The sequence below is a fragment of the Protopterus annectens genome, chromosome 2.part0 (assembly GCF_019279795.1).
Source record: "Protopterus annectens isolate FY-2018-M chromosome 2.part0, PAN1.0, whole genome shotgun sequence".
NCBI lineage: Eukaryota > Metazoa > Chordata > Ceratodontiformes > Protopteridae > Protopterus > Protopterus annectens.
The window spans coordinates 1,962,025,999-1,962,040,374 of record NC_056728.1 but is presented as its reverse complement, the minus strand read 5'-3'; the positions used below and the strand labels follow the sequence as shown (position 1 = coordinate 1,962,040,374).

Below are 14,376 nucleotides of genomic sequence, written 5' to 3'. Positions count from 1 at the left end.
TTACTTAAGATAAAGTATTTAAACAGAAGAGACAAATGCTCCATTATTCCCTCTACAACTTAATGTTATACCATTTCTTCAGTTTATAGCTTTAACAACAAAAACTTTGCAGCATAATGTAATGGAATCACTTTCCAATGATGAAAATGAAAGGTTAATAAGGTAGTTATAACATTCCCCCTAATCCTGTTAATAACTGTTCTTAGGATTAATAACCTAGTTGATGTCATTCCTAGTAACCAACATTTCACTACATATTTTCCAGGTAATTCAATTCTCATTGTGTAATGAATTCTACCAATTAACCTCACTCATATATGCCTGATTCATGGCCAATCCCATACCTTATGAAAATAATGTGCATTATGAGTGTTATATATCCAACAATTACCTTGCAATGATCCTCCCCTTCCAAATATCTGTGCAGGTGAAAGTTGTCAGCAGCCAGTAGCTTAGCAAGGGTGGGGCGGAGGAGGCATGTGCCCCAGGCACAACCTCTTAGGGGTGCAATCTGAGTGCCATTCCTGCACTCTTTCTGTAACGGCATTTTAAAAATTTCAGTACAGAAAGGATATTTTTTGTGCTGTTTCTGGTAGGAAGGGAAAGTGCCTGGGAGGGACAGTGTGCTTCAGACTGCTGTGAGCAGTCTGTCGGAGTGTTTCTTTTTTTTTGCTCTTAACTATGAGTAAGGGGGTGAGGCGCTAGTTCAAGGACTGGCACAGGGTGCTGAGTGAGCCAGCTATGCCTCTGTCAGCAACAAATTAATTTCATCTGCGTAAAACACAATAATGAGGATAGTAAATTATCAGTGGATTATCAGTCCATTGAATTCTTTCCATTCAATTACTCACATTTCCTCTAGAGGTCACTTATTCCATTTTGCCTTAATATCCCTCTCAGAGGGTCAGGGATATTAAGTGTCCTCACATATAACCCTCTTAGCTTGACATCTTGCGTACAACAAAACCTTTAATGTCACTTTTGGCTTACCACTCTCCAGTGTACACCTATTGTGATCCTGTTTCAAATTATTCACATCATGGCCATCTACAAGACATGAGCCATGTCCCCCTCAACCCATAACTCCTACCTAACAAGTATGGAGTCCCTTAGCATTAAGCCAAACATCATTCTCCTAGGGAACTTTAACTATCTGTCCATTAACTGGGAGACAAATACATCATCTAACATGTATGCCTAGAGACTTCTGGACTTTTATCAGTACAAACTCCCTGGACCAGTTAGTCCGCACACCAACCAATGGCAATAAAATCTTGGACTTAGTCCTCTCCAGTATGAGACAGCTCTGCTCCCTACCAATTGTAACTCTCTCTCTGGTCAAATTGAACAACAAATCAGTCACATTCACCTTAAGACTGAAGCCAGAAACATCCTCCAAAACCTTGGTATTCAGAGATTTTGCCAAGACTATGAAATTGAGTGATGGCCTGGCTAAATTCCATACTCCCTTCCAACTTGATGACCTCACTGTTTATGTGGAAACATTTATTGCCAAATTCTATGCACATGTGAATAGCTGCATAGATGCATCTGTTCCCTTCCGAAGTAAATACAACACCAAATTCAAAAATAACCCCCTACTGTGAAACCCACTTAGAAAGAGGCAACATAAAAGAAAAAACTCATTGCACATAAAAATACATGTAACACTCAAAATGCGGGGAAAAAAAACCCCTCTGGACCCTGATAAATTCAACCAAAGACAGTAAGAGAACAAATAGTCATCTAGGTAACGGGCAACCACAACGTCTTCTTTAACTATGTTAGAAACTGTATAAACAATGCCCTGCACTTCACATAGCTAATGATAAATATCACATACTCTCACCCAGTGTAGTAGAAACAATGCCTTGCACTGCACATACCTAATTATAAATGATATTACATATTCTCACCCAATGCAGAAACAATGCCCTGCACCAAACATAGCTAATAATGAATAATATCACATACACTCACCCAGAGTAGAAACAATGCCCTGCACTGTGCATAACTAATAATAAATGACATCACATAGTCTTACCCAGTGTAGAAACAATGCCCTGCACAGCACATATCTAATAATAAATTATATCACATACTCTTACTCAGTGTAGAAACAATGCCCTGCACAGTGCATAGCTAATAATAAATGATGTCACATACTCTCACCCAGAGGACATAGTCAATTTAATGGGGAATACATTAAGCTCTAATTTCACCACCTCTCCCCTCCTATCTTACAAGATTTCCTACCCACAGCTACACCTCCTGCCTCAAATCTCCCATGAACAAGTCCTCAAGGCACCATCCAAGTCAGAGAAGATTTTTTCTATTGTGCTGGATAACGTACCTGGCTGCTTAGTGACCAGGCTGAAACATGTTGCCAGACCCCATCAAACTGACTTTGTGTCAAATGAATGGAGGACAGCAATAGTCATCCTGTAGTACAAAGTTGGAGTCTCAATGAACAAGGAAATTATAGACCCATAAATCTGATCAGCCACTCCTGTAAGACTACGGAAAGGATCATTATGGAATTAATAAATAAGAATATAGCTAACCTACAGACCCTTGACCCAAGCCAGTTTAGATCTGCCAAGGGCAGATACTGTGTATTTAACCTGGTTGACTTCTTTGAGAAGGTTACTGAAGCCAACAGATGAAGGCAAAAAAGTGCACACCACATATCTAAAGAAAGGCATTCAATACTATCCCACAATCAGGTATGAGGTGGCTGCCCCTTTCACCGCACTATAGTTATACTTCTGTATATTGGCATAGTTATGTGTCAAAGAGGCACTGATGGTCAAAAGGCTTTAGTTTGTAAATTTAATGTCACTGAGTTTCACCACAATGTGTTGCATTGTGCAAGCTGGTGTAGCACTTTCCAAGGGTTTTTGCCCCTTTTTCTCCACTGTATTGTGACAATGGGGTTTTTGTATAAATAATTTTGGAGGCAGTTAGGGGCTTTACCTCTCCCACATGGGCAATGTAGACTGGCTTGTCTGCCAGCAGAAAAATATTTTTTTTGTGTTTTGTGTTTTTTGACTGTCCATGTTCGGTCTTTGCCTTCAACTTCATAATACAAGATGACCATTCTACTTAATATTAATAATAAAAATATTAGAACTGCATTAGACTTTCACTACCTAGTACAAATCTCAAATCTAAAATTCATGTTATCTGTATTGAAAGAGCTATTTGAAGTTGCAGCTGTACAACTCTCAGTTTCAGTAGCACTTTTGCTCAGTTGCATACTGCCTCTAAGCAAAGCTTTGCTGCAGCAATGTGTTCCACTTGTACACGTGCAAGTCAACATAAAATATCTAAAGGGAGAGGAGCAACGTATGAAGAGGAGGCATCTAGAAGAAGAATAACAATTGAAACAACTGGTACAACTGTATAATGGGTGCTACATGCAAACCATCTATAGCAATTTCTTCACAAAGTGATTCAGTTATGGTACATAATAAAGGGTTACTGCATGCAGTTCAACATTCAAGAATATCCAGAGGAAGAAAACTAATCTTAAACAAGTTTGTAATTGGCAGTAAGTCACCGTTCACTGAAAAATGATGGGGTGATATTAAACTCCTGGCGACTGTTTGGTATTCCACCAAACTGATGTGCATGTTGGGCAGCTCCGGGCATGCTTGAAGAGGAACAGTGAAGGCCTCCTTCAAATGTCTTGCCTTTTTCTATAGGATTATGACTGGACAACACCTGCAAAGTCAGAGACTTCTGTTCTTTTATCTAAATAAAAATGAAAGAGGCCAAGGTTAAACATTGATATATGTTGTTGGTTAAGTACTAAACGGTATCAATACAACATCAAAAATGTATTAGTCCACTGTACAGCAGCATACATAAATATTCTTTAATTGTTGCTTCTACATGACCTTTGCAGCATATGCATGAGTCATATGTGCACAGATGTGAAAGCTTACAGTGGCTAGATATGCCAGCAAGGTACTAGCTACTCTAAGAAATAAGAAAACAAATTAAATTGTATCTCTTGTTTCCATGTTTTTCTCAATGTTTTACTATTAAATGTGCATTGGGGAGATAGATAACAAATGGAGATGAGCAGCCTTGAGTGAGCAGGAAACAACTATGTTGGTAACACAGACATTGTGGCAACAGACAAGAAGAAAAAAAATCAAACATACTAAGGTATCAGGCCAGGTATCTGAGTGAATGAAATGGGCTAAAAGTAACTGTGTACAGCAATATGCTGTGTGGTTTTGGAGCACAATAGTGCACTTTATTGGTTACATAGTACAATTTGTGAATATTGCTGTATGTGAATTCTTTAAGGTAGTAATTATAAAACTGCAATCAAATGGATTTAGGAATTGTGAAAATTTAGATAAAATAATGCATATTGAAATGATATGTATTAAAAACATTATTTGTATATCCAAGACACAGTGATAGTCAAGTATGATGAACAAACATAAAGAAACTCTTTTTTCAGACTCTTCGAGTACCAGGAACAAAAGCACTGCACTGATATAAATAAAGGAATTTATTTCATTTTATCTAAAATGCATCGCAACTGATATAAACACACTTCATCCAATCCTGCAAAAATAAATAAATAAAAATAAATAAATAAATAAGTACATAAGTAAGTAAGTAACTTATTTGCCTGGAATGGGGCAAGTTTAAGAGTACCACTTAAAACATATTGCACTGATATAAATAAAGGAATGTACTTTGTTTTATGTAAAATCAGAATATCTAAACACAACTGATAAAAACGCACTTCATCCAACCCTGCATAAATAAATAAATACAAATAAATAAATGAATAAGATATTTGCCCGGGGTGGGAGGCAAGTCTAGGATAGGAGTACCACCTACAAAAAAAACTGCACTGATATAAAGGAGTGCATGAAATTTGATCTAAAATCGGAATATTTAAACAAATGATCTAGCACAACTGTTTTAAGCAAACTCCACCTAATCCTACATAACTCAGTAAAGAAATATAAATTAAAAAAAAAAGTTTTGTTTTTTTTTTTTTTGCGGGGAAAGGGGCTTCCTCCTTCCATGCCATCTAATTTATATATATAACAATTGCAAAGTTGCACCACAGTGGAAGAAAGGAAATAACACTGGAAGTGCACTACCATCTTGCACAATCCAACACACTGTAGTAAAGTAAACTGCAATATTACATACAAATCTGTAAGAAACTAATACCAGTGAGCAAAAAATCCTAAACACTGTCTTATTATCAGAGTTATAACTGACAAAGTATAGTGGAGAATATCATTCAATCTACTGTAATTAAGTCACTTGTTTTAGCCCACTTGTGAAAGCTAGACCACTTAAATGGAACCCCAAAAAAGTGGTTAGTACAAAGCACAATTATTTAATTAATCCAATACACTAAGATAAAAATTATGGAAAGGGCTAATTAAAAGAATAGCTGTACCAACAATAAAATTATAGATGGCATATTAAGTCAATCTTTAGACCATTTATAATGTTCTCTATCATAATGGATTATCATAGCTCTTTTAAAATTGGAAATATCAAGAGAATTCTGACAAGTGGTGAATGGCCAGTACATTGACTTGTACACTGACTTGTTTTATCTTACAAAGAATACCACCTTAATCGATTAAGGAATATACAAGAATTATATTACAAACTCTATCTCTGGTTAGGAAATAAAGAATACAATGTCCTTCTTATTCATAAATTAGCCTGTTTATATTACCAAAGCCGCATGTCACTTGCTCCATTAAAGTCTCTAGCTGCTGTTTTCAAAATTATCAGACTAAAATGTGCATCTCTATGAAGAATGTGTTACATAACCTCTGCACATGCCAAATTAAGATTTCCAAGGATAGTACAGCATTTCTAGGTGTTGAAGGTAGATAGAAACCCAACCTAGCTGATTGATAGGACCTCATAAAACAAAACAAACCTAATGCAACTGCAAAAGACAAGATATGGCACTGCTTCAGCTTAAGAATGACCCCTGTTAACAGGTTCCTTATTACCATCCCCATCTTCAGTAAATTCACTGAGACAACAAAAGTAGTTCAAGGCAAGACATTTATTGTTCCGAATAGAAGGGCAGCAAGCTGAGATTAGATATAGTGAAAAGCCTTTTCTTAGCAAACAATGTTCCATAATATTCATTTGCCTTATAACAAAGCAGAACTATGATCCTGACTCACACTGGTAACATACAGCTGCTGCACACATGCTTCACAGAATACAAACATGTTTCCTGGTCTGAAATACATAAATCCATCTTGACAGTTGGCATGTTTGAAATAATTTTACTAGGGAAAACCCATTCTGAAAATGGTATTTTTTTATATTTCTATATACTTAACAGTTCTTCTCTTTAATCATTCCTTTATCAATTAATTAAGCTTTCACCTACTTAAATAAGTGAGTATAAAATATCTGAGTCTAAGCTACATTAGATAATCATTTGATCATTTTTATCTTTATATCTGCACAGAGAAAAACATGATAGGATAGACATCAGGTGCAATAAAATGAGCACTAGATTAGAAACACTTACTGGGTGGAGTGCTTGAATGGTAGCACTCAGTCCACACATTTATATGCATACATCATTATTATTATTAATATCCTTGTACCTAGTTGTACTGTTTTTATAATGTCCCACAAAAAAGTATAGTAAGATTAGAATTATAAATACTACAGCTAAAAACCTTTAAAAACCTTATTCCCCAACCTTGAAAAAGACTATTATCCATGTCACAATTAGCTATCAACTCCTTTGGCATATACAAAGTTCACAACTATTACTGTTTACCTTAATGGTCTTTAAATCTCATTTCACTACCTGGAACTATTGTCTAGTATTTTTATCTCATACATTCTCCCCTTTTTCATTTCTTACTTTCGAAATACCTATCTATTTCATATCATGCCACAAAGGTCAAGATTTGACCTCCATGAATCTTTCTGCATATAACAGCCATTTTGCATTTACCCCACATTAGTTTACTGTTCTCACTATACTTCCATAAACCAATCCACAACTTACATTTCTTTTTGTCATGACATTATTAAAATCATGCCTTCTATAACTGCTGTTTTTCTAAATAAAATCTGCAGTATTCTCTTATTTCAAATTCCATGATGTTTTACCCATTCAATCCTGGTCTAGAATGTTCTAAAGTTCATTAAATAACATTTACTGCTTGTTTCCACAGGTAGTAATAATACATTTTGACCAACATGTTACAATGAACAATTTATTGGAGAAAACTGTCAAGAGAACCAAGGTCTTGGGAGCAAATAACTAGAGAGAGGAAGGTAATAGAATGGGAAGAGGACAAGAATTTATTTGGACTGCAGGTTAGAGACTGCCTTCCCTATCAAATATTGATATCAGAGTATAGGCAAAGATAAATAAATAGGGGGATCCTAAGTGAATGACCAGCACTGGTAGAGTTTTTAGTAGAATCTAGAACAGAAGCTGCCATTAAAAAGGAATAATTAGTAGAACATACAAATATTACATAACTATAAGAATCAATCAGAGGAGGTTAGAAAGGATTGGGAAGAGACACTGGATAAGCAACTCATAAATAAACAATGGGGAATATATGTATGTCTCCCAAATATGCAACAAAGTCTAGAAGATTTAAGATCTTTGTTTGGAAGTGTTTATATAGGTATTTTTTTGTTTACATAGCTATTTTTATTCCCCAAGTCTTCTCTAAAGAATTTTTCCTCGGGTAAACAGCAAATGTTGGAGATATGATGGGGTGCCAGGCTGGCAACTCAACACCATAAAAACACCACTGCCAATCAGTCTGTGGACCGCTGATCCCCCTGTAGTGACCCCTAACCAGGAAAAGCCAAAATACATTGCTTTTGCTTTCTGTTTGTGATGTATAATGTTTACAACTAAAATATGTCAGTTTTGTTTGTTTTCATTTCTATAAATGTATGACTGTCTATGTCATACGTGAAAATGTAATAAAGATGTTTCTTGTTTAAAAAAATGAATCCAGGACTGAAAAAACATGTTACAATGAACATATCACCTTACTCTTTAATCTGATGCCTGAATAATGCCAGCTATTAAGTTGTTTGGCAGTATGTCCCTGCTCTGCATATAATGTAAATGCTATACAAATCCTGTGCTTGTTGCAAAAATAATATGCACTTATTGTGTATATCACATAAATCATATGCACATATTCTGTGTATTGTAAAAACTGTCTTGTTAATGTAAAAATAACCGTATTTCCTATTTTTAACAACTTTATTGAATTATCACTTATGACATAGACAAACAGACATTTATATAAAAGAAAACAACCATTCTTGACATGTTCAGAGTTATAGACATTATACATTACATGCATCCTTTTGTACAATTATCAGTCAGAGATGTTTATACAGGCATTCCACTAAATGTTTAGTATTCTGATGAAGTTGTGACGAAAGCGGATATTAAATTTTTTTATACGCTATTTGACCTGTGGCTTCCTGATTTGATTTCCTGAGCTCTTCTGCCATTCCTGTTTTTTCTTAATTATCAGTCTTTACAACTTTTCTAGTAACTGCTTATTCTATTTTCTTAGCAACACTTCTAAATAAAGGTAATTTGAAAAAAAAAACAATTATCATCAATCCAACATTGCATAAATTGCTCAATGCATGCCTTCTCTTAATCCTCACTCCTCCTTCAGATCATTATTCTGTGAAATGTTCCCATAACTTCCATTTTTTCCATGTACTTTGCTTCCCCCCTTTTCTAAAGATCCCACTTCTAGTTGTTTTATCTCTGTTACAATATTTACTACCTCAAGTACAGTTGGTTTATACTTTGATTCCCATTTTCTAGTAATTGCTCTTTTGGCAGCCAACAGAATTAAACTTAACAAGGCCTTACTATGTCTAGACAATTCAGATCCTGGATCCCAGCTCAAAAAATAATTTCATTAGTTCCACCCATTTGCTTGCTCAGTATTTCTGACATAGTACTGAATGGGGAATTTTTTATGTCTGCCAGCTAGACATATGTTCCCAGCAACCTCTTTTTTCTTTCCCCATCACACTTCCAACATTTGCCATCTACCTGAGGAAAAATTCTTTGGAGTCTGTTTGAGGTATAAAAATGCATATGCAAACACCTCCAAGCAAAAATTCTAAATCTTATAGATGTTGTTGCATATCTGGGAGCCATACATATGTCCTCCTATTCTTTCCTTATGAATCGCTTATTCAGTCCTTTTTCTCAAGATTTCTTATCTGATCTGATTGATCCCTATACTTATTATACAATATTTTATATGCCCCACTAATTAATCCAATTTTTAACAGCAGCTTCTGTTCTAGATTAAATTAACATTTCACTAGGATTCTCCTATCCCTTTCTCTTTGTCTGTACTCTGATATCAGTCCCTGATAGAGAAGGCAGCTTTTGTCTGAAGTCCAAATATCTTTTTGGCCTCTTCCCATTCTATCGTCTTTCCCTCTCTAGTTATTTGCTCCCAATACCTGAGTTCCCTTGCCAATGTTCTCCACTAAATTCCAGCACCAACTTGCTTATTCTTTGTACCTCTAGTTGCAATCTTCCTTATTGGGAGAATCTCTTTTCTCCATTCTCATGTTGGCTTAGTTCTTAGAATACTTTCTATTACTTTAAGAATATAATACTCTGTATTGCTGTTGTTATTCCTCTTAAGGATCTGCTACCAAAACTCCATTCATTTCTTAGTTCTTGAATTTCCCTCCTGCTTCATCATCCCTTTTCACTTTGAATTATAGCTTTCTGCTTGTGTTATGCATATGAGCCTTAACAGTGTAGCTCTAAAATATTCCTTCCAATCAGGTAGTCTTAAACCACCTTGTTCTATTGGAAATATTAACTTATCCCACTTGACCCTTGTCTTCTTCCCCTCACAGATAAAATCCTTCAGTTCTTTAGAACTGTATTTGCTATTAATAGAATTCTAATAAAATCTTGCTGTACCCTAATACCACCCATTTGCTGACCAGGTAGGTTCATTGGACACACAGTTTATTTTCAGAAACAGCATACGAATGATGTCTGGTTAAATGACTTCACCAATGTCAAACAGTAGGCAAATGATAAAAAGAATTACACCCTGTACCAAATAAACTGCAAATCTGTGACAACTGCGAGTCATATTTCTGATAGTCATTTATTCAAAAGCTGAAAATAATCAAATCCGTTTTAATAAATACATTAAACCCTAAATAATGTCACTCTAAAATAAAACCACAACTACTAAAAGTGTCTCAAATTTCTTAAATAACCATTCCCCAAATGCACAGCCACAACAGTCATTTTATGCTGTCTGATGCGTCACATTTAACTCTGCAAGTAGTCCTGCTACTTCTTTAGTTTCACGATTTTCAAAATATTCCAGTTTTTCTTTTAGTTTCATGGTTTTCAAAATGTTTTAATTAGTTTTTCTAACTTTGTAACTAAGTTACCCTTTCTCCCTAATTAACCAACTAATCAGTCAGTTAATTAATTAGTACTATTTTACTTATATTTTCCTCAAAAGAATTTGAGAGTTTCTAAGAACACATCATTAAACTCAAGCAGGAAAAAATGCAAACATGAAAAATGCCTTTAGAATGTTATTGCATCTAATTTCCTGCAATTTACAGGAAAAATTATATTTTTTGTGAAAATTGCATATATGTAAGATGATCCAGATACAGTTACAACATACTTCTTACAAGTGGCAGTCACAAATTTTTGTTAGTTACCGCCCTCTGCATGACCAAAAGTTTCCATATGTTTACCCATAATTTTAAAAATGTTGAATTTATTTTGCAAAACTCATGTCAATTTTCTTTTTCATAAACTGCAGAATAAGCATGAAAACATTGTTTGTGGTTTTCTGACACAAAATATATGTTACTGAAACCTGCTATATACTACAAAATACCTAATAATTTATGTGTCAGATTAACAATCAATGGTTATCTAGGAATCAATTCTTAAATCTTCTGATTTACATAACTGGAATACTTCACTTGATTTTACTGTAAACAGAAAACACACTGAAGTTTTAAACATTTCAGCCATATAATTTATCCCTGTTTACCTGCTTAGGTCTTAATTCTAACTAGCAGAATTTTCCTATTACTTCCCTTTGTTTTTCCTCAGTTGTTACTGATTTGTTTAACTGTGGCTAGAATTTAAAACTTGATGACTTTTCTACAGATCTGCTATGAAAGGCAGACTTTCTGAAAGCCGATGTTATTGGGGCAGGGGGCAAGCCCCCCTACACCCCCTGAACATACATACATATATATATATATATATATATATATATATATATATATACAACTGTCGAGGAAGAACAATTAGAAATAACTCTGGAAATAATTTCCTAAAGACAAAAGCATTTGGCCTTATGCCACTCATCTTTTTTGTTGAGAGCAACTGAAGCTTGAGAAATTTCTCTGCAAGATTGTGTAGGGAAGCCATTTCCAAACCATTTTTCTGCATCATGTGCTAAACCATAATTGTTTCAAACTCCAATCAGAAGTCAGTGAAGTTTTTCCTATGGTTAGTATGTAACTACCGTTTATGTGGCTCTAGAGACATGCCTTTACATGTCTTTACATCTCCACCAAGTAAAAGCAAATTGGAAAATGTCTTTGATAGCATACACATCACATGCATGATGAAATGTATCCCTATTGTAAAAGATTACTTAAATCTATTGCTGATTTTACCTGGGATGTCCATTTTATGGCAATAAGGGAAATGTGAATTCAGTCAAAACAGCTTTTGCCAAAGAATATTTCATGCATTTGGGAATTTACACTTGCATGTTTTCTTCCTCCTTGGCAATAATGCTATTTTAAACAATTTGGTCTGTGACCATACAAAGTGACATAATTTAATATTTTTGGTGTTCTAAACTTCACTTATCATCCTCTGTTGTAACTTGAATGTTCCGCTAAAATGTTTTAGTATAAAACATGTAACCCACTTGCTGATCATTTTCCTATCAACAAGTGCAGTTTAAGAAATCGGAAGACTGTTAGTTTTGTCCTTGTTGGAAATGCAACAAGTGAAAAGCATGTTTTGTAATATCTAAGGGCCCATTTAGACACATGAAACAGCTCCTTTTCCTTGCTGCATCTTCCAGAACAGACAAAGCATTTTGATTTACCGTTTAATACTTATGAACTTTGTTTACATACTGCAGATGCACAATTTAAACATACCTGGACTCTTATTGTCAATAATATAACAGTCTTGCATGCATCTATTTTTGCAATTAATATTTGTGGTTTAAATCTTACAAAAAATAACCTGTATAGGCAATGTAGATTTTTCTGAAGCCTTCTGCATAAAAGTGCTATACAAGTTAAAACCCCAAAGATACCTGTATAAACCTTAGATTGTCTCTCGCAATGTATGGGGGGTGGGGGATGCAATCATACACACAGAAATATCTGATTGTTTCTCTCAATATATGGAGATGGGTATGCAGTCATGCACATAGAAATATCCTGCATCAACCTATGTATGTTGGCCTGGATGGAGAGATAAAATCAGTGCAAAAAAGAAATAGAAAGGGAGTTTTTGTTTAGAATTGAAATCATCCTCAAGCCTTAGTGGGTACTTTCACATGCATGGTGAGCCCATTGTTAATTAAATGCCACCATGGTGAAACTGATAGATTTAGACTGTTTTTATATATATATATATATATATATATATATATATATATATAATGGAAAAAAATTAAGGAAAAAAGGAAGAGCTGGGCACAATCATCGCATGATAAAAAATTGCCCAGCCTTGGAAAAGCCACTAGGGTCGGGGCTGGTTGAAAGTCTAGCACAAAGTCCTCCAAGAATGAAAGAGATCATGCTGTTGTGTTATGCCCTGATCCAAGAGATGATCTAATAGGCTCCACTGTGGTTTATGCAGGTTTCTTTGGGGTTTTATTGTATATAGCACTTTTTATGCTGAAGGATTCATACAAAAATAAGTTGCATGTACTGTATAATTTTTATGAGATTTAAACCACTGAATTTAATTACAAAAATGGGATCATGCAATACTGTTGTTATTGATAATAAAAGTCTATATATGTCTCTGTGTGTATGTGCGTGCATGTGTATACATGCCTATGTGCATTTATAATTATGCACAATTGTACATAGGCTTTTTACAGTAAATATCCTGCAAAAGAAATTCTATTAAAACATTTAAACACATTAATTAACTTGTCAATGCCTCTGTAATATGAATTTTTCCTGTGTTTGAAAATTATAGCAAACTACCTTTTATGCTCCGCAACAGAAGTCCTAGGGTTCTGTTGCCATGGATACGAACCTTCCCACTATCTCTGTTACCAGCTTTGTGGATATTAACATGGCAATGTAGAAATTGGCTCATGTTTACTGACAACCAGTTAGTTCTCAAACAAACTGATATGGTATGTGAGAGCTATATTTACACAATATCACTGGAGGCAAAGCTCTCACATAAAAGTACTCCTAATATCATTAAGGTTGTCAGTAGTACACACGTTGCACCCATCACATGCAATTCAAACCAGATATATAGACCCACATATTCTGAGGCACTTAAATGCAACCTTCTTAAACCCTAAAGTCCTCCTAGTTTAGGTACACATAGCAACTACCCTCAACACACTCTTTCAAACCAACATCCACATCAACACATACAGCCACAACTCACATGTTTTCTGATGAAGTTCGCTAGTAACTAAAAGCAGACGAAAGCACTTAAACTTGTGGAGTCCAGCTCTGTTTTTGCCTTTGGTTGGTATGTCTTGCTTTGTTACTTAGTTGTTTGGAGTTGTGGTTGACATCTCATGGAGCCTCTACTTCTAAGCCCAAAAGGCAAGCCACCACACAATCTAACATTCTGATCATTGGAGACTGCATCGTGGGACATAATGATGACCCTCTCACCAGACTCAATAAGGAGAAAGTCATGGTCAGTTACTTATCAGGGGCTAGGATCTGCCACATTACACATGCACTCAGGTCATTAGACCAGAAGTACCAGTATGACTCAATCATAGTCCATGTGAGTGTAAATGATTTGACATGTACCTTCCTAGATTACATGAAGAGACATCATGGAGCTCTCAGAATATTTGTCCCAAGCTGGTATAAGCCTTGCATTGAGCAGTAGTTTACCTTCTCCAAGGATAATGCCACAACATGAACAAAAGGTAATTGACTTTAATAATTGGCTTAGTTTCTGCTGTCATTCTAAGGGGGTACAGTATTTGTCAGTATGGAAGGAGATGGTCAAAAGACCACACTGCTTTGCCAGGAATGGTCTGCACCTCTCCCCTTTAGGCTTTCTAATATCAG

General features: G+C 35.3%; 1 protein-coding gene across 1 annotated transcript in view; it reads right to left on the bottom strand.

The window, feature by feature from the left end:
• LAMA4 (laminin subunit alpha 4) overlaps positions 1-14,376 on the bottom strand; it is a 1,355,623-nt gene that overhangs the window by 109,992 nt on the left and 1,231,255 nt on the right. The window contains exon 33 of the mRNA XM_044061904.1: positions 3,563-3,756. Coding sequence (XP_043917839.1) covers positions 3,563-3,756 — 194 coding nt within the window. The remainder of the gene's footprint in view (positions 1-3,562; positions 3,757-14,376) is intronic.